Source organism: Pseudoliparis swirei, chromosome 16 (genome assembly GCF_029220125.1).
Source record: "Pseudoliparis swirei isolate HS2019 ecotype Mariana Trench chromosome 16, NWPU_hadal_v1, whole genome shotgun sequence".
Taxonomy (NCBI): domain Eukaryota; kingdom Metazoa; phylum Chordata; class Actinopteri; order Perciformes; family Liparidae; genus Pseudoliparis; species Pseudoliparis swirei.
Window position 1 is genome coordinate 17,032,878 of NC_079403.1, and position 26,849 is coordinate 17,059,726.

Below are 26,849 nucleotides of genomic sequence, written 5' to 3' on the forward strand. Positions count from 1 at the left end.
TTTATTCTTAAATACTTATTAATGAAGAAAAAAAGTGGGCTCCAGCAAAAAGGGCACCTTTCTCATCCAGGGCAAAAGGGCTGGTGCTTGAGCACCACTAGGGGTCTATCTGTGCACGTGCCTGGTTTAAAAGCACCGTAACTATTTGAAACGGGATCGGTTTCCTATCAGGCGTGATGACGTCACTTCCCTACCTTCTCGCGTTGAAGGCAGAGCTCGACGATCCGACGTCATTGCGTCACTTTCACGTTCAGGAGGGCGATTCCATCCTGCTAAGCTGTCACGTTAATGTCGAGCTCCGAGAGCCACCTACTAACGAAACCAAGTAGTTGAATTATTGTGAGTCCACACACTTCTAACGGTAAGTGTGAATGTACATCACCATTTACTTTGGGGTGGAAGTTAGAGAGGAAAAAACTGTTTTATAAATTTAGCAAAAAACAGCCCAGAGTTGCTGTCGTTTCGTCGTAGTACTTTCTCTCACTGTAGCCGCTTGTGTCTTTCCCGTATCCTGTATTTGTGTTACATTTGCCGGGAGACGGTTAATTGCTGGTTCACCGGACCGTGCTCGAGTGAGGCGCTCCGGTTTAGTGTCAATGTTTTGAAGCGTGAAACTCTCCATGTTTTATATTTGGCGGTGTGACGTCTGTTTATCATTAACGTACACGGTGTGTACGCTGTACACTGTGACATTAACGCACTCAAAACTAAAAACATCGTTCATGGAAGTTACTTTTTTAGTGGCGTGATGTTTAAAAGCGACGCCCACGTATACACTACATAAGTGTGTTTGTGATGCGTTTGGTGTTCACGCGGCCTCGTCCCTCTCTGCGTGTGTCTCTCCAGCTCGCCCCAGTCCCACTCTGCAGTCTGTGGTAAGACATGGCAGCCCAGTGTGTCACCAAGGTGGAGCTGACGATGTCCTGTGAGAATCTCATGGACACGGACATCGGCTCCAAGTCAGACCCTCTGTGTGTGCTTCTGATGGGCAGCTCTGATTCCCAGTGGTATGAGGTCAGTAGGGTTTCTGGTTCTGCTTTCATTCAAAGAGGAGATTACATATTGATGGTTTTATATTTGTGAACTTTTGCCGCTCACATTTATGCACAAAAGGGTATTATTAAGAAATCTCCCCTGCTCTGAGAAACAGATAATGCGGGTTATTTTAAATAACATGTTTTACTTATGGGTGTGGCAGTTATGTCCCTGCTGCCCCTTGCAAGAGAAAATCTAAGAGCATCGTTAATCGTTAACCCCCCATAGTCAGGGCTGAGTAAAGCAGCAGTCATGTGTAGTTCCTGTTTCTTCAGTGTGCCAATACATGTTCAGATCCCTGGATCTCTTGAAATGTGTTCATGTTGAAGCGAAAGATAACTCAATGTGATCCTTTCGTGACAGGTGGAGCGCACGGAGAAAGTCCAGAACTGCCTCTGCCCTAAGTTTTCGAAAAAATTTGTCATCGACTATTACTTTGAAATAGTGCAGAAACTGAAGTTCGGGATTTATGACATCGACAACAAAACCGTTGATCTGAGTGACGATGACTTCCTGGGGCAACTGGAGTGCACCTTGGGCCAGGTAGGCGTTTGGCTTTATGTGGCGTTGACGGTTTCAATTCCTTTCTTTTAGGTTTCGCCAAACAAAGTTTTGTATTTTTTGTAACTGTTTCAATCGGTATAAAGATTCACTATAAACTCCCATAATTATGGCCGTCCCCGCCCAAATTTAGCATGAAAAGCCTTCAAAAAACGAAAAAAACCAACAACTTTCAATTTAAAAGGGGGGCAGCTCATACTCCCTGTCTTGTCAGTCAGGTGCAGGATGCATCCTGTGCTGTAATAACACGGTACTGTGAGGGACCAAGAATAAACATCCCTGATGAGCAGTTGATGTGAGGTCCTGGGACAGGGATGTCGGATGTGTACAGATTGTAAAGCCCTCTGAGGCAAATTTGTGATAATGGGCTATACAAAATAAACTGAATAGAATTGAATTACTGTGGAGGCTCTCAGTGTAACCCGACCCGGATGTTCACTCTGCCTGGTTGTTTTGGATGTTCGCCTCGTGGTTCGGAGGCTGCTGTGTTGCACTCGTCCTCTGCTGCGTCTTTGTTAACTTGCTTTTGTGTTTTATATTTTAGGTTGTGTCCAGTAAAAAACTGACCCGACCGCTTGTCTTGAAGAACAAGTCCCCCGCAGGCAAAGGGACCATCACGGTGAGCGGCGGCAGAGAGCCGCAGAGCAAGGTGGCGATGTTGTTTTTGGTTTTTAACCCTCCGATGTTTATCTTCCATCCCGTGTAGATCAGTGCAGAAGAAATAAAAGATAACAGGGTGGCGAATTTTGAAGTTGAAGCAAGGAAACTAGACAACAAGGTATGCACTGTTGTCATGTTCTTCATTTTTCAGTATTCAGGTCCATTAAACGTACTGGTGTGTTTCATTGCTTTACTCGTTAACAGGATTTCTTTGGGAAGTCCGACCCGTACCTGGAGTTCTACAAGCAGACAGCAACTGGATGGCAACTCGCTCACAGGACCGAGGTACCGTTGTGGAGAGAATGAATCCCCCCCCCCCCCCAAAAAACAATTACAAAATGTGATTTCAGTTGCCTTGTTAAGATTTTGCACAAGTTCCATATGTATTTGTTCTTGATGGAGTCGTCTGCTCCTGTATAACTTTGATTAAATTCTGTCACCAGGTGGTGAACAACAACTTGAATCCAACATGGAAACCCTTTCGAATCCCCCTGCAGTCGCTCTGCGGCGGAGACCTGGAGAAACCTATAAAAGTAATCTAAATAAACCTCAGATACGTTTCTTTAAACCACCGCTTGCACCTTAGTGGCGCTACGTTTCTTAACTGCATGACATAATACAACCTTTTCCTGAAGCTATAAAATAGCTCTCTTCGGATATCTCAAAACATTTGTTGTCGTGTATTTGGTACGAGCTGGATGATTTATATATTTGTTGAACTTCTGAAGCGCACATGTCAGGAAGGGAGCTGTTTTCAACCACACGGTACAAGTGAGTCTCCAGTGTGTTGCAGTGTTTTGTCTCTCTTTCATCCTTCCATCACTCAATTGGTGTCATTTGTGAATTGAGTAGACTTTACCCCCCTTATGGAGTGTGGGGGGGGGGGGGAGTCTCAGGCCCTTCAAGTTTCCTTCATTCAACCCAATCCTCTCATAAAAACGGATTTGTCTGAAACCAAACATTCCTCTTTAGTCATCTGTTCTGTCTAGGATGCAAGTTTTACAAAGAGGTATGTTCTAAATCTCACACATTATTTTTAAACTATACTGAGTTCACGCATTTAAAAACAACATTTATCACCACTGTCTAGATATTTATGAAATTCTGATTTGTGGGATTTTGAAGGGACTCGGATGTGTTAATAATAATAATGCAGAGATCTCCCTCTGAACTCTGCATTATTTCATTTTTATCTGGCTTTGGTGAATGGTGCTTTTAGTTGTTTTTTCTTCTGTGTGAAAGATATAACAGTTGTCTTGTTTGCCACATCACTGTTTGTGTTTTAATTAAATTAAAATTTGAATATCATTTTTTATTCTTTACCTTTTTTCCAGGTTGAGTGTTATGACTATGACAACGATGGCTCACATGACCTTATTGGAAGCTTTGAGACCACAATGACACGCTTTCAGCAAGCATCACGAACGTCTCCGGTACGTGTGTGTGTGTGTGTGTGTTAATATTGTTTGCTTAGATGTGTAACAACCAATGTTTCCAACCATATTTTAACATTCTCAACCAACTTGAAACGGCTCATTGTGGTGTAATTGTAATGATAGTAGGTAGTCCTTATGAAATAGTCTAGCTAAGAGCAACGACTAGTGTGGTTCCAAGCTAAATGTAGATGACTGGTACTTTAAATATGAGCTGCGGCACTCACACCTATGCTTTTGTGTTTCTGCTCTCAGGCAGAGTTTGAATGTGTCAACAGTAAAAAGAAACAGAAGAAGAAAGGCTACAAGAACTCTGGTGTGGTGGGTGTGAAGGTTTGCCAGGTACAGACTGCTTCAAGATTTGTTTATTTAGTATTTTTTGTGTTTGATTTGGGTATGACACACTCTAATACTCTTTTATAAAACATACGTTTCATCTTTTAGGTGGTGAAGGAGTACACCTTCCTGGATTATATCATGGGAGGCTGTCAAATCAACTTCACTGTAAGTTTTTCTTTCTCTCAATGCCTCTTTTTTTACTCTTTATTTTTAGCAATTGGTATTTTTGGACCACTAATGCAGACTACCTGATTGTTTTTGTTTGTTTGCAGGTGGCTATTGACTTCACAGGCTCCAACGGGGATCCCAAGTCTCCTCAGTCTCTGCACTACATTAGTCCTAAGGGTGTAAACGAGTACCTCTCTGCTACCTGGTCTGTGGGCAACGTCATCCAGGACTATGACAGGTATGTGTGACTCATGAAACCCAGGCTAGTACTTTCAACACGTCATAGCATCCAACTTTAAAGAAATAACACACCACATTGCATTTCTTTATGCCAGCTGTGGCTGGAACGGTTTGCATTGAATTGACAAGATGTATCTGTCACTAATGAGCTGATGTGTGTTCCTCCTGTGTAGCGACAAGATGTTTCCTGCCTTCGGCTTTGGGGCACAGATCCCTCCCACGTGGCAGGTAGGACCTGTTAAAACAAACAAAAATGCCCCTGAAAAAGATGTGACTGCTGTTGGAATCTGATTGAAAAGTCCTGTATGTGGTTTAAAAAAATACTTCTCTTCATACATGGAATCTGAAAAATTGAAATATGTATATGTGAGATTCTGAACACTAATAAAATATAAAAAAAGAAGAAAAAGAAAGAAAAGTCCTGTAGTCGTTTGACACAGGAACTGGAATCTGATGGTGTTTCCTTTAGGTTTCCCATGAGTTCCCTCTCAACTTCAACCCAGCAAATCCATTCTGTGCCGGTATGTATGCAAACCATTGCACTGTATGTACATTTAGACGGTTATTTACATCTACAGTTGTAGATGATGTGTCGAGAGTCAATGCAAGCATGATCCCTACTGAGTGAGTGTGTGTGTGTGTGTGTAGGCATTGAAGGTGTGGTGGAGGCCTACAGGGTGTGTCTGCCTCAGGTCAAACTCTACGGTCCCACCAACTTCTCCCCGATCATCAACCATGTCGCCTGCTTTGCTAAGCAAGCCCTTCAGCAGACCACTGCATCGGTGAGTGTTTCTCTGGTTGAAACAATCCAGAGTGACGTTATTTTAAGAGTGATTTTTACCCTTGCACTGGTTGTTACCCAGTTCAGTAGGTAGACATTCCGATGTTCCCCATTGGACGGGACGGCCAAGCCTCTCGGTACTCTTTTTCCAATTCTTTGTGCATACATTTCACAATGAGGCAAGAGGATTGTAAAATGGCTTGATCCAGAGCAACAGGAGTCTTGTGATTATACCAAAGCGATTGGCTATTTTTAGATGCCAGGCCCATTGTTATTCCATCTCTCTTTCCTGAAGAGGCATTATCTTGAGTTGTATGCTCGTCAACATCTGAGGATATGTGGAGGCCTCTGAATCCCTTGATTTCAGCTTTAATAAATGAATAATAACTCCTTAAAAGTCTTAAGTAATGCCAGTGTTGAATAAATTAATTGTTAGTTTCAAACATTCAGTCTATAACTCTTTTTCTTGCATTTCACGGATCTCATCGAACGGAGCCAATAGTTTCTGTGTTTCTGTTTGCTCTTCGCTTATCTGTTGCTGCCGTCTCCCCGCAGCAATACTTTGTTCTGCTGATCATCACTGACGGAGTGATCACAGACATGGATGAGACGCGCAGCGCCATCGTCAACGCCTCCCGCCTGCCCATGTCCATCATCATCATTGGCGTCGGGGGGGCCGACTTCAGTGCCATGGAGTTCCTGGACGGGGACGATGGATGCCTGCGCTCTCAGATCGGAGAGGCGGCCATTCGAGACATCGTCCAGTTTGTGCCGTACCGGCAGTTCCAAAACGTAAGTCACAGTGGGGGAAGGGAAGGGGGGGGGGACGACGACGACAATCTGACACCTTTTCATCGTACCGATTGCTTTATAGAAGATGTACATATGGTTTGCTTTGACTTCATTAACTGTTTTCAATAAGCCGATTCATTTTCTTTTAAATCTGCATGCCTTTCAAACCTTTTTTTTCTATGTATATATATATATTAATGTCCCGATCCAAATCCGGTAGACATGCCCAGACCCAGCCATCCCCGTTCCATCCACTTAGATCTCACTTAGCTCACCCATGTGCCTTGTGTATTTATCTCTTTTCAGGCACCCAGCCAGGCTCTTGCCCAAAGTGTATTGGCCGAGTTACCCCAGCAAGTGGCCTCCTTCTTCAGTATATTCAAACTGAAGCCTCCCCATGATCCAAATCCTTCATAGGGGTACCCCACAGTTTATTTTTTATTGCCCGATATCACAAATTACAAATTTTCCTCAAAGGGCTTTACAGTCTGTACACGTACGACGTCCCTGTCCCAGGACCTCGCGTGTATTATTCATAAAATTCAGCACCGCCTTCGTCTGTGCTTTGCCAATATGAATAACCGCCTCGTTGCATGAATCTCTTTCTTACTCATAACTTTTCCAACTTTGTTTTGATAAAGATCCATCATCAGTGCTGAGAGAGAGAGATGGTGCAATATATGCTGTGTGAGGAGAAGAAGGACTGTTGACCGGTCTCAGAAACATATATATTTTTTACAATAAAGGGAAAACTCCTCTGCTCAACAGCAGATTCATCTCTTGTTCCGTGGTGCACCGTAGTCAACATCGTGACATGACCACTTGCATCTTCGGCGGTTTTCCAAAGTGAATCGAGGTTGAAGCTCGACAAAACTAAAAGGAAATGACAAAATATCAGTGCTGCCACCGTTGCTGCTCACTCCAGCTATGAATGCAGCGAGAGCAATTGGCATCGTGACAATAACTCTCAAAAGACATTGGCAAAGCAAAGATGGTTGGACTTTTCCCTTTAGCTGTCTCTACCTGCATGGCATTCTACTCTCTACTCACAAACCCTTAATTCAATTACATCGGAGCTTAAATCAGTTGTAAACCTTTTCTCTCTCTCTTTTCCTGCACCTCAGGCTCCTCGAGAAGCACTGGCCAAGAGTGTGTTGGCAGAAGTACCAGGTCAGCTGGTAGACTTTTTCAAGACCATGAAGCTGAGTCCACCCAAAGCCACTGCTAATGCACCAGACCCTGCAGGTCCCATCTGATAACAGCAGGAAGAAACCAGGTCCAGACCCACCTCGTCTCCTGCAGATGGAAAGCAGATCCCAGCTTCGCCTCCTCACACAGCTAGACAAACGTCCTTCCTCCGCTCGCCTTCCTCAAACCTTTCTTTTCACCCACATTGAGGATATACTAGTATCCAGCTTTGTCAAAAACGCACGAAACGTCGAACATAAGAACTCCAACTCTTGTCCAACCCGTGTATTTTCAAGTATCATAACAGACCTTTAGTTCGATATTAACATTCACGTGTGTTCATTGTAGCTGTTAGTCAGTGCTACTGCATCTTAGAAATAGAAAACAAACAATCATTCCGAATATTTTGTTGGTGAAAATATAAGTGGATGGGCAGGGAATTGCACTTTCTAAAACGTTTTTTTTAGAATTGTTTTTTTTAAAGAATATTTAACCTTCATGTGGGATTCAGGTAAAACCAGGAAAATAATGTCAACATAATCTGTTTCAAATCAAACATGAGCTACGATTATTAGTAAGCCGTTTTCAAAACACAACTCTCACAATACTAAAATAAGGACTCAAGTATCATATTCATAATTCACCTTGAGTCAGCTCACTTGCCAGTTTTCCGGGCCGAGAGACCCGTAGCTACGTCCTATTGACCCATAGCTACATCCTATTGACCCGTAGCTACGTCCTAGCAGAAAATGCAAGAGGATTCAACAGATTCCAAACACATTTTTAAAATCCCTCTCCACCAACCATCACCGAGATCCAAGCAAAAGAACACAGCAACACAAATCGCTTCATGGTCCGTAAATCTTGCTTATCTTTTGAAGATTAGATTAAGAAGAAGCTTCTTTTATTTTTAAAGATGAACCTGTAACTTTTTTAAATAGTTTTGTGTGCGATCTTCATTTAATCTTAACCAGTAACACAGAGGCTGATATTTACACATCTAAAGTGTTTATTTTTTATTATAACACCAACGTTATTCAAATATACCTTGTGGTAGAGGAGATACTCTTTAATTTGGGTATGTTATTTCGAGAAGAGGCCTAAAAAAAGAAGTATGCATTCATTGTTTTCACTGAAACGGAAAGCCGATGGACAAACGGTTCTCGTTGCAGAAACGCTGCACTGGGTATAAACTCATCTGCTGCAGGCTTTTTAATGCAGTGTGCAGGTTCAAGTTACAATAGTTAGATCTTTTAATTATGGGAAACTGGCTTGACAAAGTACATCTCATAGGTTGGTGGAGTACCTCTATATACAATGTTTACACAGCTGAAATAGCTGCAGCACTGCTTGTAGAATAGTAATGTACATGTAGACATTAACAAAGTAGCTTTACTAATGGATGCACTCTAAGCGTTTACTCATTACTCAATGAAATGCCAAACTAGGTTATAAACCTGTGTACTCCGAGAGCTGTTCCTACAATAAGTATGACATATTGTGATAACTAGAAAGTGGTCTCATTGTTGATTTGGTTGTATTGTGCCAGTCTCGTGACTTTTATGTGCCAGTTACTTTTAGTTAATCTTCCGGTGGGTAGTTCCTGGAAAAGGACAACTTCCATATATATATGTATGACATTGTATATCAGTATTACACACGCTGTCGCCATAGAAACGAGAAAATGCTGCTTATTGAAATCTATGCACAACTTTTATTGATGCCCGATGAAAAGACATGAACCATTCGTCTGATGAAGCATGTTGTGAGCTTTAATGCTGGAAGAGATCGGTAATGTGCCTTTGTGTCAATATAAAAAAAGGCTATCAAGTAGTGTTGTTAGAGATGTGCCGACGCTTCGAAGCGTGTGTCGAGTAATGGAGGGGGCGTTTCCTCGAAGCGCGTATCGAGGCTTGCTTCATTTAGGGGAGGAGCCAAAAATGATGACGTCCGAAGCCTCGCTGCCCGGCTGTACCACGTGACTGCTTCGGGAAGTAGTTCAGATTTTGCCGGGAGGTTTGACGGCAATATAAACCCCTCAGGCTCCATTCAAAATGTGGGTTGTTGGTTGAGAGTTTGGAGAGTAGAGAGAGAGATAGTTTGGAGAGTTAGGAGAGTGAGGAGAGAAGGATAGGTGATAAGATGGAACTGTTGAGAAACTTATTTCTGAATAAAAATGAATAAAATGTCCCTTGTCCTGTACATCACTGTCCAAGTTACACACGCATATTCAGTACCCTCTTCCTAGTTACACACACACACGTTCACTGTCCTCTGCCTGCTTAAGCCCATGCCATTTTCCTAAAGTGACATAACATTACACAACCTGCCATATCATATGATACTACCATTTTGGGAACATTTACACACACAGAATACATTCAAAAAATATTTTATTATGCATATGTGATCATTTATGTACAGAAATTATTTGGTCATACATTTGAGTAATTCATAGTCATTCCCAACAGCCAACAGACACAAAAATGCAATGCATCACATTATGTGGTTCAGATACAGCTGCCTGTGATTATGCACTTGGCCAGTAGGTGGTTTCGTGAGCACATGAAGCTTCGAGAAATGAACCCTTTTCTCGAACCAATTGGCTGAAGTGGTTCGATGCCTCATGAGGCTTCATCTCACCATCACTACTATCAAGATTCCTAATAAAGCATCTCGAATTCAACGAGTGTTCAATTCAACATTTATTCCAGCGAGTCAACGGCCCTTCGTAGAGGATTTGGTCCGATAACCAGTTGAATTCACGTCCTTGTGGTCATTGTAGACGATGAATACACAAGAAACAACACAACCCAGTGGCCAAATGAGTACATGAAGTAGTGAACACTTGAGGTTGTGGACTGAATTGTGAGCTTTTTATATTTTGCAGGTGAAGTGCAAACGTTTGCTGCCACCTAGTGCCACAGTAAAGTATATTTGACCAACAACACAATTGAATGAGTTGATACTTTGATCTCCTAATGTTGTTTCTATAATTTATAGACACACAAACAGCCAATGACCACAACCAGACACTTTATTGTGGAAAAGAGTGCAAAGGCATGGTGTAGTGTAGACAGATGTCGATCAATACAGAGGTGACATCACGACTTGAAGACGCTATTCATCTCAACCTAATGACCTGTACTATTCTTTTACGGAAATAAATATTTCGGTGTCAATAACAGGACTGCATTTTTCTTCCCACTCAAGGTTAGATGCGAGACGTCTTTACTTCAGTTCGCTCAGTAAATCCAGTGTGCAGCTTAACAGAATTGATTCCATGATTTCCATTTGTGAGCTAAATGCTTAAGAGTCACCCTACCTGCATACACTTGTGTAGGTGAATGCAACTCGGAGCTACAAGTCCACACTGCTACGTTTAGCAAGCCGTAAACATTCTCCACCTCCTCTTTTGGTGAAGAAGCCCGACGTGTACTACTTCCTCAAGGAAAAGTAGCGAGTGATTCTTGTATTTCAGAGCGTTGTACGTGGCTATGCTTGAGTGTCCGGCAGGTTCTACAACCAACATGAGTTTGAGATGAGTGAAGGTAAAGCCCGATCCTGGTTTTGGGCTACATGCGGTGGATGTTTTTGTGATCTATGAAATTCTTAAGGTTCTGCAGGTTGTCCCACCACTTGAAGAGGAAGGTCTCTGCGATGAGGCTGAACCAGGGTGTAATCTCCAGTTCTTTGCGCTTGCCCTTCTCCAGCATCTCCCTCAGCTCCTCCTTGTTCACATAGCAGTGGCTCTTAATCTCATTGGGGTCCGGGCTCAACTCCACGTTCTTCAGAGGAAAAAAAAGATGTTATAGTCCAGAATGTAAAGCTGAGAGGCATAATGCAGGCACACAATCAAACATCCAAACTAAGATAGTATATCTATGATGAGGACAAAAGCACAATGATGTAATCCAAATATTTAATAAAATCTCAATTTGAGAAACTGGCTAAAAAATATTTCTCAAAAATTGGCAGATTTGACTTTATTTTATATATATATATAATTTTAAATACATATATATATTTATATAATTTTAAATAAAGTCTCAACTCAAATTCAACAGACACTACAGCACAAACCTTCTGCATGAAGAGGATGTAGTCAATCTCGTGTTCTCCCCACACGCCGTCTGACTGGGCCTTGTAGTGGATCCTTGTCAGGTACGTCATTTCATCTGGTGTCACCTGAGGAGAGAAAATCACCATCATCCTAAATAATCCTCTTCCATTAAATGCAGAAGCTGGGATATATATTTACACACGCACACGCACACACTACCTGCTCCACGGGGATACCCAGTTCAGCTTGAAGTCTCCTCTGAGCAGCTCTCCTCACTCCGATTGCGTCCTCCTCCTCGCGCTCACCGTCGGTGTGCAAAGGGTGACTGCAGCATGTGTTTGTGAAGCAGCCTGTGCACACACACACACGGGGGATAGTGAAACACAGTGCAAGCGCCCACATGTAGTTTGTCAGTGGACAATTTTGGGATAATGGTTGGACTGGGTGGTTTCAGGTATTTTGGCACCGACCTGGAAATGTGATTTTAGCATCAGACCTCTGTTGTAAGAGCAGCTTGTCTTCGCTGTTGAAAATGAACACGCTGAAGGCTCGGTGTAATAAACCTGGGAGAGCATACAAAACAATTAACCTAAAACGTCAAAGATGAAATCAAAAGTTATGTACGAGAGGTGAGATGGGTCTCTGGTACCTTTGTCAATGTTTGAGTTCAGGTGGCAGTTTTTCTTCGTGTCCGCACCAATCTTCTGGTCATTCTCGTCAATGACGATGCACATCTCCGCCAGCAGCTGGACCTGCTTCGGGTCCAGGTTATCCGTTATCTCAGGCATTCTGACCGCAGACTGGAGGTGCCTCGCCTTGCTGCAGGGACAACAGTTGTAGATGCTCAGTGCATATTCACATCCATCCTTTTTAATTTGACCCACAATATTCTGGTGCCATGAGATCTTTCTAGTGCTTTTAAAAGTTTTAAAAGATGGATGGAAAGTAAACTCCACCTGCTGAGGAAAATGACGCGATACAGGTTGAAGGTTTTTAGTAAGAAGAACTCATCTTAAAAAATGTACTTTCATACTCCAGTATGAATACTAATTTTTTTTTATTGTGGTGGACATTTGTCTGTTTTTAAATACGGGCTACACCTTTAAATTATTGAATATATTCACACATTACATAAAAAAAATCAGCACACTACATATCGTTTAGACGGTTGTTTTGATAAAGTAATTCAGCTGACGTCATAACCTTTATCTTACGACTTGGCCACAACGTTTACAAAGTGTGCCTGCTGAAGCAACGTAACAGCGGATGGACGTCGAATTTATAAAGAGCCTATACTCAGACTTCCAGTTGCTATTTCGGAAGCGTGCAGTGCAACACATATACATTATTTTAAAATAACGTTAGTATTTGGCATGACGTATGAAGCAACGACATTTACCTGGAAGAGACCGGAGGTGTTGCGGCTCGGATATCCGGGTAGCACAGACACTTCCTCCGCTTACCTCCGGCTCTGCGTGCTTTTAGACTCAAACATGCGACGTCGAGCGCTTTCGGTCGCCTTAAGCTCGCTGGCTTACCTTGATATAGTTCTGCAGCCGGAAGGGACAGGCTCGTAAGTAGACCGGTGCCGTAATGCTGCAGTTCTGCACGCGCGAGGTACGTTTGATTTCAGCCTTGCGGCTCCCTCGTAAGACACTGTCCGGAGCACCGCCCACAAGCCCCGCACCATCGCCTGACCGAAACACAACACCAATCACAAGGCCTGAAGGCGGGACGGCGGTAAAAACTGGACTGGAGTCAGCGAGTCAGGATCGGAAGATACAACGACACGATTGGCCGTACACCTTTAGTTTGTCAAGGTTATTTACACATAATGGATGCTGTAACACAGTAGACCTGGACACACATGCTTTCCTGTACATTTTAATAATGTAAGTTCATTACTGATCGAGCACTTGATTTGTTTAGATGGACTAATCTGTAAAACACAGAGGTTCCCAGAAAGCTTGTTCTGTTCTTCAATTATAATGAATTGACCCAATTCATTATTAAAATCACTAGATTTATTTCCAACAAAGTAAGTGGTTTTACTCTTTAATTGAGTGATTATAAACGAGAGCATGCAGTGGAACAGTGTATCGTCCCGTTCCAGCGGAATCCACTCCGTGCTACCCCGTTAACACTGAGAGTCAACACGCCATCAGACCACCGCACAGCCAGCACCACCCAGGCCTCTGACAGCCGAACATAAGTAAGCGTTATCTGCTACATATACAACCTACAGAGATAGCGGTAAAAGGGATACATTACTTACAAAACAATACTCCCGTTTAAAGTGGAAGAGTCTTGTCTTTTAAAGTATTTGGCGTTTGTTTGCGACGATATCTTGGAGCAGACTGCTGTGGTCACACCACGGAGCTTCACGCGCCGATTCTGAGGTCACGGGTTTTCATTGGACGCCTTAGCAACAACGCGGCAGCTCATTGGCTCTCAACGTGCACACATTTACCACGTAATGCGGAAGTCGGTGCGCCAATAAAATACGTGATGTGTCAACATTAGGTTGAAAAAAAAAATCAAATACTGTAACGTGTCATTCCTGTCCGCTGTCAAAGGTCATACTTTGACAACATGTTTAGGATGACCAGCTAGTTTAAAGCTTCATTTCAGTGTTAGGGATGCATGTTGCTCGCTGCTGCAATGAACGCGACGGTGACAGCTAGCATGCGCATGCGTGTCTTTAAGGTTAATTTCGTTTCACTTCAGTGCTGGCTGATGAATTCAGTGACAGAGGTGAGTGTGTTTGTTGTTGTGTCCACATCATATAGTTAGCTGTTGTGTGGTGAGTCAACAAGCCAGTAAGCGAAGTCGGAAAAATACTGTTGCTAGCATAACCTCGGTAATGTCCCTAATAACGTCGGATACAAGCAAATCGAAGTTATTTGTCTTTTTAAATATATAACGCTAAGCTATCTACGCCAGTTAGCTCGCGCGTCCTCTTGGCCTATAAGGACCGTGCCGCTGGACTTCATTAATGTGGTGAATATATATTATAGAAGATGTCTAAGTCTGTCGGCTTCGTGGGTTGCCAATTGCTTGTTTAAAAAAAAGAAGTACCATAGCTTTCTTTTCACTACATTTGGCGAAGTCAGTAAGATGAAGGAGGACATTTCTATTGAAAAATGTTGCTTTGTCTTGTCTTGTCGGGTAATGTTCTACTTTTTCGTTGATAAGCAAATGAACATTGAATTAAAGGTATTGGTTCAATATGGGTTTGAATGATGTAGTTTCAGAGCAGAAGGGAACGGGCAGCACTTCACCAACAAGCACTGTAATTCAGAATATACTGTATCTATTTGTAGTAGTTTGGATCTATGCAGGGTAGGATACACTTCTCTTTGACTGGTTCCGGCAATGGTGTGTGAACCTGCACTTCTCTTCCTCTTCACACGCAGAAAAGGTGGTGATAACGGACCGACCTGATCCACCCACCAGCCAACTGGCCAGCCTGTCCTTTGTTTACCTGCTTCTCGGGTAAAGAGGTGAGCAGGGGGCAGGGCCACCCACACGGTAGAAAGGATGCCTGTGGAGGGTGGCAGCAGCAGTGGCTCGGCTTCGGCTGCCCGGCACCCCAAGCAGAAGCGCAAGGCTCACAGTTTGTCACTCCGGCGCACCAACAGCACAGAGGACAGGCCCCCAGGCTTCCAGAGAGGAGAAATGCTGGACGGTCAGGTAAGAGAAATGCACCGACATGCTAACTATTTTTTATCCTCACACATCAAAGCTGACAGCTGTAGACACGCATTTTGATTACATGATTTGTACAAACAGCCATCAAACTTTCTTGTAGATGTGTTAAAACACAATTACCATATATATATATATATATTTGATTGATTGATTGATTTTCATTTTGCTGGGTGTTGAGGATGTCTTTTGTCATTCACGAGAGCACGGTACCAGCCGGTTGAGCAGCATTGCTTTTATTTTGTACCTGGTGTTGCAACATTCCATGTAATGTATTTGTGAGATGTAGTTTTACCCCGCAGGGGAAAATGTCTGGGCTTTTTAAGTCGCTTCGTGGTTTTACTTTAGCGAGAACGTGCTTTATTCAAAGTGTTGTCTCGAATTGTACATTCTCTTAACTTTCATGAACTTCTTTCTGTGGACGTGCCTGCTGGTTACTGATTGCTTTTTGTGAGAACAAAGAGATCTACTGTGACTTTTTTAAGCCCGCTGGGCCTATCAAGTTAGTGATTAACTATCTCCCAACCAACACAGTTTTTAAATTACGCTACAACTGATTTATTTTCCTCAAAGGGAGGACTGTACGCCTTCACATGAGCACTCATTTCCTCACTAGCAAAGTGGTTGTGCCAAACTGTCAAGCCACTTCACAACTGAGATAATATAATCGGCTTGTTTAATTAAGAAGAACATCCGGGTTGTTAACTTTTAGAAGTTGCCTGTTGAATGACCCTGTTTCGTCTCATCGCTTAGATAAGAAAATTGATTGTGAGTGACTGTCCAGTTGTTTTTTAGATTGTGTCATCGTGCATTTCCCATGGAGATCAAACTGGTTAAATGAAGAACAAATGATGATCTTTTTCATGATCAAAGTATTCCGTCTAAAATAGTGCAATGCTTTATTTTTTAAATTAATGCCCGTCCCTAGTTTTGCCGTTCTACTTTCTCTGCTTGACAATGTCCTTGAATTATCAGCCACTGAACGAGAGCTCGGCTTCCATTGTCCTGTTGTCTCATCAAGTTTTAATACGGGCTGCTTGTCCAGGCCTGATGAGTCTTTTCACCAGGCCTTTTTGTCCATTGCCAGGACATGCTGGCTCTATTCATGTACCTCGTCTACACAGCACAAGTTCAACACTTTCCCATCGTGTTTCCAAACCCATATATAACAATTTACTCACATTTTCAATGCTGTCATAATTAGCCAGGGTGTGGTGGAGGTTTTCGGGCCTCAAATAAGCAGCGGTGAATTCATAAGTACGACTGGTTGTTTGCTAGATTACCTTTTTTTCTTAAAAAAAAAAAAAAAAAAGTGTGTTGACAGCGTGCGCAGACATAACGGTCAGGCAATTAACGCCACTGTGACACACTGTTGGTTTTGAACACGAGCCAGAAAGAAGAGTGGCACTCGAGTGTTTGGTTTCCTCTTCTGTCAGATGGCAAGAGAAAGCAGCAGCGCTCAAGGCACGCTGTCAAATGCAGCCTTTTGAATCCGTTGTTTTTTCATGGCAGCTTTTTACGTCCCTTTGCATGCTAGTCTGCTATAGACTGGTGGTCACCTGATAACTGGGTACTTCTCGGAGTTCACCATGCAGGTAAGTCAGTTGCCGTGAGTTTGAGTGCTTGGACCCTGGCTGCTGTGTTGTTATACGTAGCTGTGTTGTAGTTATGTAGTCCACAATGTATCTGAGCTTTTACACAAACTTAATTGGGGGGTTGATCGAATCAGGTAAACATGTGGCTGTGTTTGACATGACATTTATGTGGGTTGCTTTTTGAATTGTTGTTGAAGTGGTGTGTATATTGTGAGTCACTCAGATCTCTCTTAGATAATATATGGTATACTTGTTTGTCGGTTTGGCTTGAACATATTAATTTGTGGACATATATTTGGTCTTGGAAGTTTTTCAGCACAACATATACTGTATATATTACATTTTTATGTGGAAATAGAAACGCCACACTGGTGACGGGTCTGGAAGGAATTAAAGCGTGACTCCTGCTCCTGACGACAATTTGTTAGGCCTTTGTCAGCTTCCCATCAGGTTTAACGGAGCACTGTCTTCTCTTTGTCCTCTGTCTAGGACTCCAAGCTGCCCCCCTCCTTACGGAACAACCTTCTGGATCTTTTTGGCCAGATTGAGCGCGAGTTTGAAAATCTCTACATAGAAAACCTTGAACGTGAGTAACCGTAACGTGAGTCCAGCAAATGCATTTAGACTTATTGGACACACACACCTTGCTGTATTGCTCCTCAGGTGTTGATTGGCTAACCAGATGCCAGTGTTTTCCTACTGATGCCCTGTTACTCTGTTGACATTATAGTGCGCCGGGAAATCGACTCTATGAACGAGCGTCTGACCGGAGATGGACAGACTATTGAGGGAGGGGACCCCAACAAGGGAGCTATGAAAACAAAAGGTACTGTATTTACTTCACAATATATTGCACGTCTCGTTACAGTTAACGTCTCAACTGTGTCTGAACATTTAAATTGGGAAATATTGCTGAAATTGATTGAGTAGCTTTAAAGGGAAACTAGATATCTTTATTCCATGGTCCAAGTCACAATGAAAAAAAGCCTCATTCAGAGTTTGACTAATAACCTTCAGACTGACTTATCCATCTTGTGTAAAAGATATATTTTAATTAAAAATACAAGAAGGATGAACAGTTTTCAACAGATTTTAAGCACCAACAACAAGCTTAACTTTCATTGCAGCGTATTTAAAAGCACACAAAGTATGACCTCAATTTTTTAATCGTGTCAAAATTAGCACGTACTGTAATAACATACGGACTCCTGTTAACAGTGCAGCAGTAGGGAGGAACCTTCGGGGAGAAGTCTGGGATTAAATACTTTGCTGTCTGGCAATTTTGATTACAAGACCGACCACAAGCTAAACCTGAATAATTGTCTGATCAGGAGGTACCCGTTTCCATGGTAACTTAGGTCAGACATAATAAACCTTCTTTATTGAACAGAATTTCCTGAAAATATGCCTCGTTGGCAGATGTGGGTCTGGTTAAACGGGTCATTTTGTTTTATGAATTCGCCCTCTGGTATTAAATGCTTTGACACTTTATGAGGCCAGTGGTGCTGCAGTGAAACCAACCAATGAGCTTGTCACTTAGTGGATAATTTCAGTCACTGTTCTTTGTCTCCCCATCACACAGCCAGCCACAGCACCAGTCAACTGTCACAGAAGCTGAAGACAACCTACAAAGCCTCTACCAGCAAGGTACCTGGCTCCAGCAAGTCGACCTCATTCTATAGAGCCCATACGATTTGTCATCTGTGTTATTGTTTGAGCGGTGGGGGGTAATGGGAACACACTCTCAAAAGCCCCCCTATTGCTGAGAGGGGATAAGGAAGTTGTTTTCTCTTCCTCTGAGGTCGTGATATGTTGCTGTTAAATTATTTAGTTTTTGAAGTTCCAATGCATTTATTTCTAGATTTATTTTTAACTGAGGTTAAGAAAACTTGAGTTCAAGCATTCCTCACAATACGACATCTCCCTAGACTTGCAGCGCTTGCACACTTATGGTAAAATAGGTGGACCTTGCAACTTCAGTGTGGCCTAATGGGAGTTGTGAGGAGGAGATTCATGGGTAACTTCCTGAATGCTCTTGTCTTGTTTTGTCACTAGGCATTGCGACGGAGAGCTTCTGTCTGTTTTTACCTACAGTCCGACCTCGACTCCTCATCTCTTCTCTCCCCGTCTCACAATTAATTTGGATGAACGGCTGAAAGCAGTTTCTCACAAGATCGCGCTATATTGTTGGTAACTTATTCATTCCACAACATCTTCTACCAATTGACCACTTGATTCTCTTTTCATCAGCAAAACGACATGTCACAGTCAGTCGTCATATTGGCAACACAAATAACGGATGTTGAATTACAAAAGTAAAAATAAATACCTAAATGTTTTCCCACAAGACGGAAAGGATAAGTTTAAACAGACCGGCTTCAAAACGGAACAACATTCAGTCAAGAGTTTAACTCAAACGGTCTTAAAGTATAAGTTCAGCATTTTGGGAAATACACCTATTTGGCCTTATTGCCAAGAGTTACATGATGAGCTTGATGGGTAGGAAGCAAATGCCAGCAGTCACTTAACTAAGGGTAACACATAAAATGTAAACCATAGGAAAAACATTGCCAGCACCTCTAAAGCTCAGTAATTAACTTGTTAAATCTCGCTTTTTCAATCCTTCCAAGAACTGGAGTTTGCGTGTCGACTTCTCGACCCGAACCAGCCACTTGGAGCTTATGCTGGTTGCTTGGCAACTGTTCCCAGGCAAGGAATAGTCCAGCATCCAACCTCCGTAAAGAAGACGAAAAACAGACACGGTGCTCATCTTCTAATCTAACCTTTGGCAAAATTCCCCAAATTCCAAACTATTCCTTTTAATGCAGGGCTGCATGTGGAGGAGGAAATGTTCTGTTCCAAGTACATCTTGTGGTTTTCAAAATGATTGCATATCGTCTAGTTATGTTAGTTTCCCCCACGTGACTTCAACATACTTTCGTTGTTCGTCATTTCATGTTATGCCCCTAATTCTCTTTTAATTTCGGGAGCATTTTCACCTGTGCCCCTGAACAAAGTAAATGTAACCATAAAGCCCTGCAACGATGTAACTGTCATATTGAAAATGTTGAATTAAGTGTAATATGGCTTTCAAATATGTCTTTGAATGTCTCTTCCACATTCATTAATCATACTTTACCTACAAAGATCTTGAAGCAAAGAAACATTCCTAATGCAGTCAAAGTCCGCACGAGATGTAGGGCAGGGGACGCGATCCTCATCTGATTTGAAAGTTAGAAAAGAGGATACACGGGATCAAGGGAGGACGTCGACTAACAGAACCAGCTGCTTTATAATACACTCAGATAAACATGAAAACTAATCTTGTTCAGACTGACGGACTTAAAACTAATGATCTGCACTTACTCCTATCTTTGGATGGGATATTTAAAAACATTTTTTTCATCATTGTTTGTTGTGTTTCAATGACGGGGGGGGGACAAATTCAATTGCGTTGTACTGTAACGTGAACGTAAACACGGCGCACACAATGAGACGCTACATTAGCGCGGTGTCACACAAAGGACCCAGACGCTGCGCTGCTGCATCGAATGACCGCCGGTGATGTCGGCCGTCTGTCTGCAGCGGCGTGTGCCGCACAGACGGTGGCCGCTCTGTGCCAATGAAACGACAATCGGCCCTTTAATTTGTTTGTAACCAGACCAGTCAGTGTGTTTTTTTAGAGGTGCTTCCCTCATACAGTAACACGAGCACAGTGAGGATCTATCTCCTTTTGAGGCTTAGAGCAGTCTTAAATATTAATACTCAAACCACACAGTTTGATGGAATTTAAAACTATAAACCTTGTCGTTCCTGAAACATCCTACGATATGAAAACAGTGCTCGCAGGCTAAATAATGATAATGATGATAATGCTGAAGTGCATTGTGCGTTCTAAATAAATGGAGCCAAATAACCGCACAATTAAAATGCAACTATAATTGCCATTCACTAGTCTGTGGCGAACTATCGCTCCGTTTGTTTTAAATCTAGAGTGAACACATCATGATGCAGAACAATGTTTTCTTCTATCGCTGACATAATAACCACGGAAAGCAAAATTATTCCCCCGATATATAGAGATGTAAACTTGCGTCATTATGACATTTTCTTCCTGGAGAGCCGTCGGGCTGTCGACAGGTTTTTAATTCACTCCTCTGAAAGTCCGCCTTCTCTGAAGCCGGTTAGCAGTTACAAGTGAGCCAGCTCCTAGACACCAGAGAGCCAAAAGTAAACTGGCCCACCCACTAATCTGTTGGTCTGAGATTAGAAATAAGGTGCCTGTCAGAATTGAAATGCTACTATTATGTTTCTGTGGTTATGGAGCTTTCAATTGCATTATCATGATTTTAATTCTAAGCCCAATTGGCACATGGGTACCATGTTGGTACGAGTTGAATGCTTCTCTTTCTGTCCCTCTCTTATGTCTCCTCCTTCCCTCCCTGTTCAGATTGTGTCCAGCTTTAAAACCACCGCGGGGTCCCGAGCCGTGTGTCAGCTGCTTAAGGAGTATGTGGGCCACCGGGACGGGATCTGGGATCTCGGAGTCACCCGAAATCCGCCAGTAGTCCTGGGCACCGCCTCCGCAGGTATACCAAGACACTTTACAGCCGTGTTCTGAATGTGTCAATCACTGCGTCATTGTTCTCTGCACAGCCTCCAAGCCACAGAGGGGTTTCCAACTAGAAAAAATAGTCAAAACTAAAAGCGTTAGATCATTGTAGTTTGTGACATCGATTGGGACTCCTTAAAAAAGTTTTACTTTTACTGTGCACAATATTGGCAAAAGTGGCCCTGAATTTAATGAGTGAACCCCCCATGTAAATACATTACATTACTATAGTAAATCATTACTGATGTTGTCCATCACTGCTCTTTCTCCACAGATCACTCGGCTTTACTTTGGAGTATAGAGACGGGGAAATGTCTGCTGAGGTATGCTGGCCATGCAGGATCAGGTAAGAACTCGTACACATGTTAAATACCGGTATATTGTCCTCTACAAAGCAGACATTTCAAAGTGCACGATGAGATTATCTAAAACATGCTGGAGGTAGCTCTTAAATACAACAGCGTGTCCACATTTTGCGCACATTGCTGGTTCCATAATTGGAGTAAGTGATGTCACAAGTCTCACCCTTGTTCTCTCGCCCACAGTCAACTCCATCAAGTTCCACCCCACCGAGCAGATGGCGCTCACCGGTATGTATTTAAATGCCTGTGTGTTTGTTGTTGTTGTTGTTGTTGGATTAGCTTGATTTCTTGATTATCCTCATGACTATTTGACTAGTTGTCTCCAGCAGTCGTTTGGTTTCTGTAGATGTGTGTGTGTGTGCTGCGTGTTTGCTGATGTGTACTTACCCCCACAGCCTCTGGGGACCAGACGGCTCACATCTGGCGCTACATGGTGCAGCTTCCTGTCCTCCCGCCACCACCAGATGTCAGTGTGAGTACCTTTTGTGTCTTCTCTGGGTTTTGACGGGAACTCATGGGATTTCATGGAGTTTTGAGAGGTGTATATTCTGAATGAATATTAGGTCATTCTCAAATTGAAGAAAACTGTCCTGGCGGTCACAGTTGCCATTATTATTATTATTTTACTCTGTATTCCTGCAGGCACCTGTGTGCTTTGACTGAACTTGTGTGCTTCCTTTCTTTTCTTACTTGCACACCCACAGGCTCCATGTGATGACGACCAGGACTCGTCAGACCGAGAGGAAGGGGAGGTGGACGCAGAGGGCCCTTGCGAGGTCCCCACTGTCCGGGTTGCTACGGCAACCCTGAAGAGCCACCAGGGTGTAGTAATCGCAGCCGATTGGTTGGTGGGAGGCCGACAGGTGGTGACCGCTTCCTGGGATCGTGCTGCCAACCTGTATGAGGTGGAGACGTCTGAGCTGGTTCATGCCCTCACTGGTATGTAAACTGGATGACTAATGTACATATGTCTAGTACAATATAGCGTCTTTTATCTTCATTTTGTGGAGTCTTTTTTTACATTTTTTTATGGTATGTTCATTGCACAACAGACGTACATATTTTTTTTAATGTGCATGTTTTTTGTAATATATTTGTCATCTCACGTTATCCTATCATTCAATTAAATATGATGCACTATGAAATAATTTCCATCAATCCTAAATTAATGGTAACTCCTAAGTGAACAGCAACACAAAGCAATGAGACCATTGTCTCAAACATTTCAAGGTTAACATGGTTGAAACTTCCTGAAAAGTAGTTATTGAATGGGATGCGACAGCACACCGTGTTGTCACTAAATGATGTGATCGTGAGTCCAAAAGGCCAACATTGACCTCTTTATATAGCATTCAGAGAAGAGTAATGAGTAACTGGGCTGCCTGCTCATTTTATGGAGCAGTTGTGAGCAAGATTGTCTTTTTATTTTCTTTCTTGGGTTCCCAGACAAAACGGGAAGAAGCCATTGCTTCCTTTACTTCATGGGACGACACAGTTTAATGATGTCTAAGCAGTGGCGGGCCTTCTAAGCCTTCTCGGAAGGCCTAAACATAATTACAAAGTTATAGCTATTTTTATAAATTAAAAAAATGTAAAAATCGTATTTTCGTAATTTTTATTTTCTTATTGCACTATTGTCTTCCTCTGTTGCTGCGCTTCCATCCGGCAGCGCTGCTTCCAGTCTAATTTATTTTAACGGGAGCTTTTATCCAATCAGATGTCACCTCCACAGTCTCTATGGAAGAAGAGCAGCTCATCTCAGGCCAAGGACAGCCTGGTGAAGTACACGGAGTCTTCATCGTTGATTGACATAATCTTCAACCAATCATATCGCTAGTTTGACATACTGGGTGTATTTTGTGAGGTCTTTGGCCTTCTGGAAGCCCATGAAAGTGCGTCAGATTAACCTGCGCTGTGATTGGTTAGTGGGCCCGCATGCAGTTCAATGGAGAGGAAAAGGAGATAGATTAGCAGTGGCCAAGAAGTCACCACAGTTTACATGTTTAACTTTTAACGGCGGAAGGTGGATAAGTGAGCTTGGTGGCGGATTTAATCTAGAAGCCTTTCTCAAGGAGGACGCTTAGGGACGTTCAGGAAAGAAGGACATTATCGGCCGCACCACAGCTAGCTAGCTTCATTGAGTTGTGTGTTGGCAAAGAGAGGAGGATGGACTTTAACTTGAAGTGAAGGGAGTTGGTGAGTGAGCTGCTTGTTGTGTTCTGCAGTAGCGTTGTGTTCATTTGTCTCTGTTGTTGTTATGTATGGTTCTTTCTGATTCAATTGAGTGAGGCGCTCTGATATATCCACATAGACGTAGAAAATGCACAGTCCGCCACTGTCCAAGCAGACTGTGCAGCAGGACCTAGTTAGAGAAATTGAATAACCAGATTGTGGCTTTTCTGCTCCTTTAAACATAATTACTTTTAACACTTAAAAAAGTTGACACATGCTGCTATCTCTCTCTGACTATAACAACCAGGTATTTCATTTCATGATGTACAGACCCGCAGAGGTTTCTCATGCTTCCTCCATGTGTCTGCGATTCATGACAGGAGCTGACCACTGTTGTGTTGTACCCATCCCACCCAGCGGCTGGTGGTCACTTCATCCAGAGACACCACCTTCCGGCTGTGGGACTTCAGAGACCCGTCCATACACTCCGTCAACGTCTTCCAGGGACACTGAGTGCCTTCTACAAACGCACTCTTCAATCGGAACTGAACATGTTCAACAGTTTGAGTTGCTGCAGTCTTTGTTGTCCACAGGGCGGTGCGGTAAACTCCATCTGGCCTGTGAATGCTCCAGAACTTTCTAATGTTTTCCTTTTGCAGTGCCACACTTACAATTTATTAAACCCAACCTCCACTTGCCTCATTCCTTTTCTTCCTCTGCACTTTCTCTGCCTGCCTGGCTGCCTACCTCTCTCTCTCTCTCCCTCCCCCTACCTCGCTCTCCTGTTCGTTATTCGGTCCATTTTCTGCATTTATCCGCCACTCTATAATTTCTTAAAAAATGTAAAAATCGTATTTCGTAATTTTTATTTTCTTATTGCACTATTGTCTTCTCTGTTGCTGCGCTCATCCGCAGCGCTTGCTTCCAGTCTAATTTATTTTAACGGGAGCTTATCCAATCAGATGTCACCTCCACAGTCTCTATGGAAGAAGAGCAGCTCATCCCAGGCTGGCGACAGCTCAGAAGGCTACGAGTTTCATCGCTGATTGACATAATCTTCAAATCAATCATATCGCTAGTTTGACATACTGTATTTTAGAGGTCTTTGCCTTCTGAAGCCCATGAAAAGGCCAGATTAACTCATATTGTGATTGGTTAGTGGCCCGCATGCAGTTCATAATGGAGAGGAAAGGAGATAGATTAAGAAAAAGGCCAAGGTCACCACAGCTGGCATATGTTTAACTTTAACGGGCGGAAGGTGGATAAGTGAGCTTGGTATGGATTTAATCTGTAGTTTTCTCTCAAGGAGTGACGTTTGCGAAAAGAAGGACATTATAACCTACGGCCGCACCACAGCAGTTAGGCTTCATTGAGTTGTGTGTTGGCAAAGAGAGGAGGATGACTTGAATTTGAAGTGAAGAAGGGAGTTGGTGAGTGAGCTGCTTGTTGTGTCTCTGCAGTAGCGCCAGTTCATTTGTCTCTGTTGTTGTTATGTATGGTTCTTCTGATCAATTGAGTGAGGCGCCTGATATATCCACACAGACGAGAAAATGCACAGTCCGCCACTGTCCAAGCAGACTGCGCAGGAGGACCCAGTTAGAGAAATTGAATAACCAGATTGTGGCTTTTCTGTCTTTAAACATAATTTACTTTAACACTTAAAAAAGTTGACACATGCTGCTATCTCTCTCTGACTATAACAACCAGGTATTTCATTTCATGATTTACAGACCCGCAGAGGTTTCTCATGCTTCCTCCATGTGTCTGCGTATGCAGGACACGACCAGGAGCTGACCCACTGTTGTACCCATCCCACCCAGCGGCTGGTGGTCACTTCATCCAGAGACACCACCTTCCGGCTGTGGGACTTCAGAGACCCGTCCATACACTCCGTCAACGTCTTCCAGGGACACACTGAGTGAGTCGCTCTCTCTTCACAAACGCACTCTTCAATCGGAACTGAACATGTTCAACAGTTTGAGTTGCTGCAGTCTTTGTTGTGTCCACAGGGCGGTGCGGTAAACTCCATCTGGCCTGTGAATGCTCCAGAACTTTCTAATGTTTTCCTTTTGCAGTGCCACACGAATTTACAAACCCAATTGCTCGAAGCCAAATCCTCCACTTGCCTCGTTCATTACCGAGCACTTTTTTTCTTCCTCTGCACTTTCTCTGCCTGCCTGGCTGCCTACCTCTCTCTCTCTCTCTCTCTCCCTCCCCCTACCTCGCTCTCCTGTTCGTTATTCGGTCCATTTTCTGCATTTATCCGCCACTCTATAATTTGGCACTTAACGCTCAATTGTAGACGCTCATTTCAAAATGATGACGGTTGGACTGGGCTACGGCTTTCAACGACAGCGCTTTTTAAAATAGATATATATATATATGTGTGTGTGTGTTTGTGTCTACATGTGTGTGTTGGCTGGCCGGCACTCTGGCAGCCTTTTGATTGCAAGTGGGGGGGATTACATAGAGCTCATTACGTACGACCCCAACATGTCTAAACCCTGCAGAGCCCTCTCTAATTCTCTCCCATAGACAATGGGTATAATGAGATTAAGCACCAGTGTAACACCAGTGTTTCCCTCCTCTCTCCTAAAATTTTCTCTCTCCCCTTTCTTATATTCTTTGCTAAAACAAACTTTAGTAGCTAACAGAAAAACTCTTCTTAGCGCAGAACTCTTTTTATAGCGGACAAAAAGTAACCAACCTAACTAAAAACTTGTGTGAACCTAACAATTGTGTGTGTGTGTGTACCCAAACTAGCTAAATCCCGTGTTCGGTTGCGTCAACGAAATCCTGATTAGTATAATGGACGTTGGTGTCTGTTTGATTGATAAAAAATTTGAAAAATTTCATGTGTGTTGATTATCTATTTCTCATTCTGTTAGAGGTGATTGAAATGAGGTGAGATTGATTGTGTGGAGGTAGAGTTAAGATGAAAGAGGAAGAGACACATAATAACCGTGTACTCTGCCAGTTCACCATAAAATTGATGCTGAAACCGGTCAGATGCACACTTATCACCCGGTAGCTTCCAACCAGATTTGATGCTGGAGTAGATCACTTGAATCCAACAATTCCCTTATGCTACCATCTCCTTTCAATGGCACATTCGGCGCGATCTCCTCGCTCCTCCTCCT

General features: G+C 42.9%; 3 protein-coding genes across 10 annotated transcripts; 2 read left to right on the top strand and 1 right to left on the bottom strand.

Moving 5' to 3' along the window:
- Positions 1 to 247: 247 nt before the first annotated feature.
- Positions 248 to 9,387, top strand: LOC130205906 (copine-3-like). 4 transcript variants are annotated; one of them, XM_056433445.1, is made up of 17 exons: positions 248 to 361; positions 847 to 1,014; positions 1,399 to 1,578; positions 2,141 to 2,215; positions 2,303 to 2,374; positions 2,461 to 2,541; positions 2,700 to 2,789; positions 3,591 to 3,689; positions 3,945 to 4,031; positions 4,134 to 4,193; positions 4,301 to 4,434; positions 4,610 to 4,664; positions 4,906 to 4,957; positions 5,085 to 5,218; positions 5,773 to 6,009; positions 6,316 to 6,428; positions 7,134 to 7,223. In XM_056433445.1, exons 2-16 carry the CDS (start codon positions 883 to 885, stop codon positions 6,424 to 6,426), a joined length of 1,599 nt encoding a protein of 532 aa, XP_056289420.1. In that variant the 5' UTR covers positions 248 to 361; positions 847 to 882; the 3' UTR covers positions 6,427 to 6,428; positions 7,134 to 7,223. The 4 variants fall into 4 exon arrangements, with proteins under 4 accessions (XP_056289420.1, XP_056289418.1, XP_056289421.1 ...); XM_056433443.1 differs by lacking the exon at positions 6,316 to 6,428 and having other exon boundaries at positions 249 to 361; positions 7,134 to 9,387; XM_056433446.1 differs by lacking the exons at positions 248 to 361; positions 847 to 1,014; positions 1,399 to 1,578; ... (3 more) ...; positions 2,700 to 2,789; positions 6,316 to 6,428 and adding an exon at positions 2,796 to 3,027 and having other exon boundaries at positions 7,134 to 9,387.
- Positions 9,388 to 10,216: 829 nt separating this feature from the next.
- On the bottom strand, positions 10,217 to 13,643 carry idi1 (isopentenyl-diphosphate delta isomerase 1). Of its 4 annotated transcripts, XM_056433450.1 has the most exons (7): positions 13,536 to 13,623; positions 12,799 to 12,953; positions 11,910 to 12,079; positions 11,731 to 11,823; positions 11,480 to 11,610; positions 11,281 to 11,385; positions 10,217 to 10,985 (listed from the first exon to the last, which is right to left on the bottom strand). In XM_056433450.1, exons 2-7 carry the CDS (start codon positions 12,948 to 12,950, stop codon positions 10,773 to 10,775), a joined length of 864 nt encoding a protein of 287 aa, XP_056289425.1. In that variant the 5' UTR covers positions 12,951 to 12,953; positions 13,536 to 13,623; the 3' UTR covers positions 10,217 to 10,772. The 4 variants fall into 4 exon arrangements, with proteins under 4 accessions (XP_056289425.1, XP_056289428.1, XP_056289426.1 ...); XM_056433453.1 differs by lacking the exon at positions 12,799 to 12,953 and having other exon boundaries at positions 13,536 to 13,643; XM_056433451.1 differs by lacking the exon at positions 13,536 to 13,623 and having other exon boundaries at positions 12,799 to 13,045.
- On the top strand, positions 13,383 to 26,275 carry LOC130205907 (WD repeat-containing protein 37-like). Of its 2 annotated transcripts, none has more exons than XM_056433449.1 (11): positions 13,383 to 13,472; positions 14,677 to 14,953; positions 17,053 to 17,149; positions 17,294 to 17,389; positions 18,146 to 18,210; positions 21,014 to 21,152; positions 21,450 to 21,521; positions 21,721 to 21,765; positions 21,933 to 22,009; positions 22,242 to 22,476; positions 25,486 to 26,275. In XM_056433449.1, the coding sequence occupies exons 2-11, from the start codon at positions 14,801 to 14,803 to the stop codon at positions 25,629 to 25,631; spliced, it is 1,125 nt and encodes a 374-aa protein (XP_056289424.1). In that variant the 5' UTR covers positions 13,383 to 13,472; positions 14,677 to 14,800; the 3' UTR covers positions 25,632 to 26,275. The 2 variants fall into 2 exon arrangements, with proteins under 2 accessions (XP_056289424.1, XP_056289423.1); XM_056433448.1 differs by lacking the exon at positions 13,383 to 13,472 and adding an exon at positions 13,766 to 14,014.
- Positions 26,276 to 26,849: the final 574 nt, after the last annotated feature.

Bases quoted from the DNA above. Each gene is read 5' to 3' on its own strand.
- LOC130205906 (XM_056433443.1), top strand. From the start codon at position 883: ATGGCAGCCCAGTGTGTCACCAAGGTGGAGCTGACGATGTCCTGTGAG. The intron at 3,690-3,944 runs GTACGTGTGTGT...TTCTGCTCTCAG, and splicing joins AAGCATCACGAACGTCTCCG to GCAGAGTTTGAATGTGTCAA. The intron at 4,435-4,609 runs GTATGTGTGACT...CCTCCTGTGTAG, and splicing joins GTCATCCAGGACTATGACAG to CGACAAGATGTTTCCTGCCT.
- LOC130205907 (XM_056433449.1), top strand. From the start codon at position 14,801: ATGCCTGTGGAGGGTGGCAGCAGCAGTGGCTCGGCTTCGGCTGCCCGG. The intron at 18,211-21,013 runs GTACCTGGCTCC...CTCCCTGTTCAG, and splicing joins ACAAAGCCTCTACCAGCAAG to ATTGTGTCCAGCTTTAAAAC. The intron at 22,477-25,485 runs GTATGTAAACTG...CTGCGTATGCAG, and splicing joins GCTGGTTCATGCCCTCACTG to GACACGACCAGGAGCTGACC.
- idi1 (XM_056433450.1), bottom strand. From the start codon at position 12,950: ATGGTGCGGGGCTTGTGGGCGGTGCTCCGGACAGTGTCTTACGAGGGA. The intron at 11,824-11,909 runs GTACCAGAGACC...ATGCTCTCCCAG, and splicing joins GAACTCAAACATTGACAAAG to GTTTATTACACCGAGCCTTC. The intron at 11,611-11,730 runs GTCGGTGCCAAA...GTGTGTGCACAG, and splicing joins TGCTAAAATCACATTTCCAG to GCTGCTTCACAAACACATGC.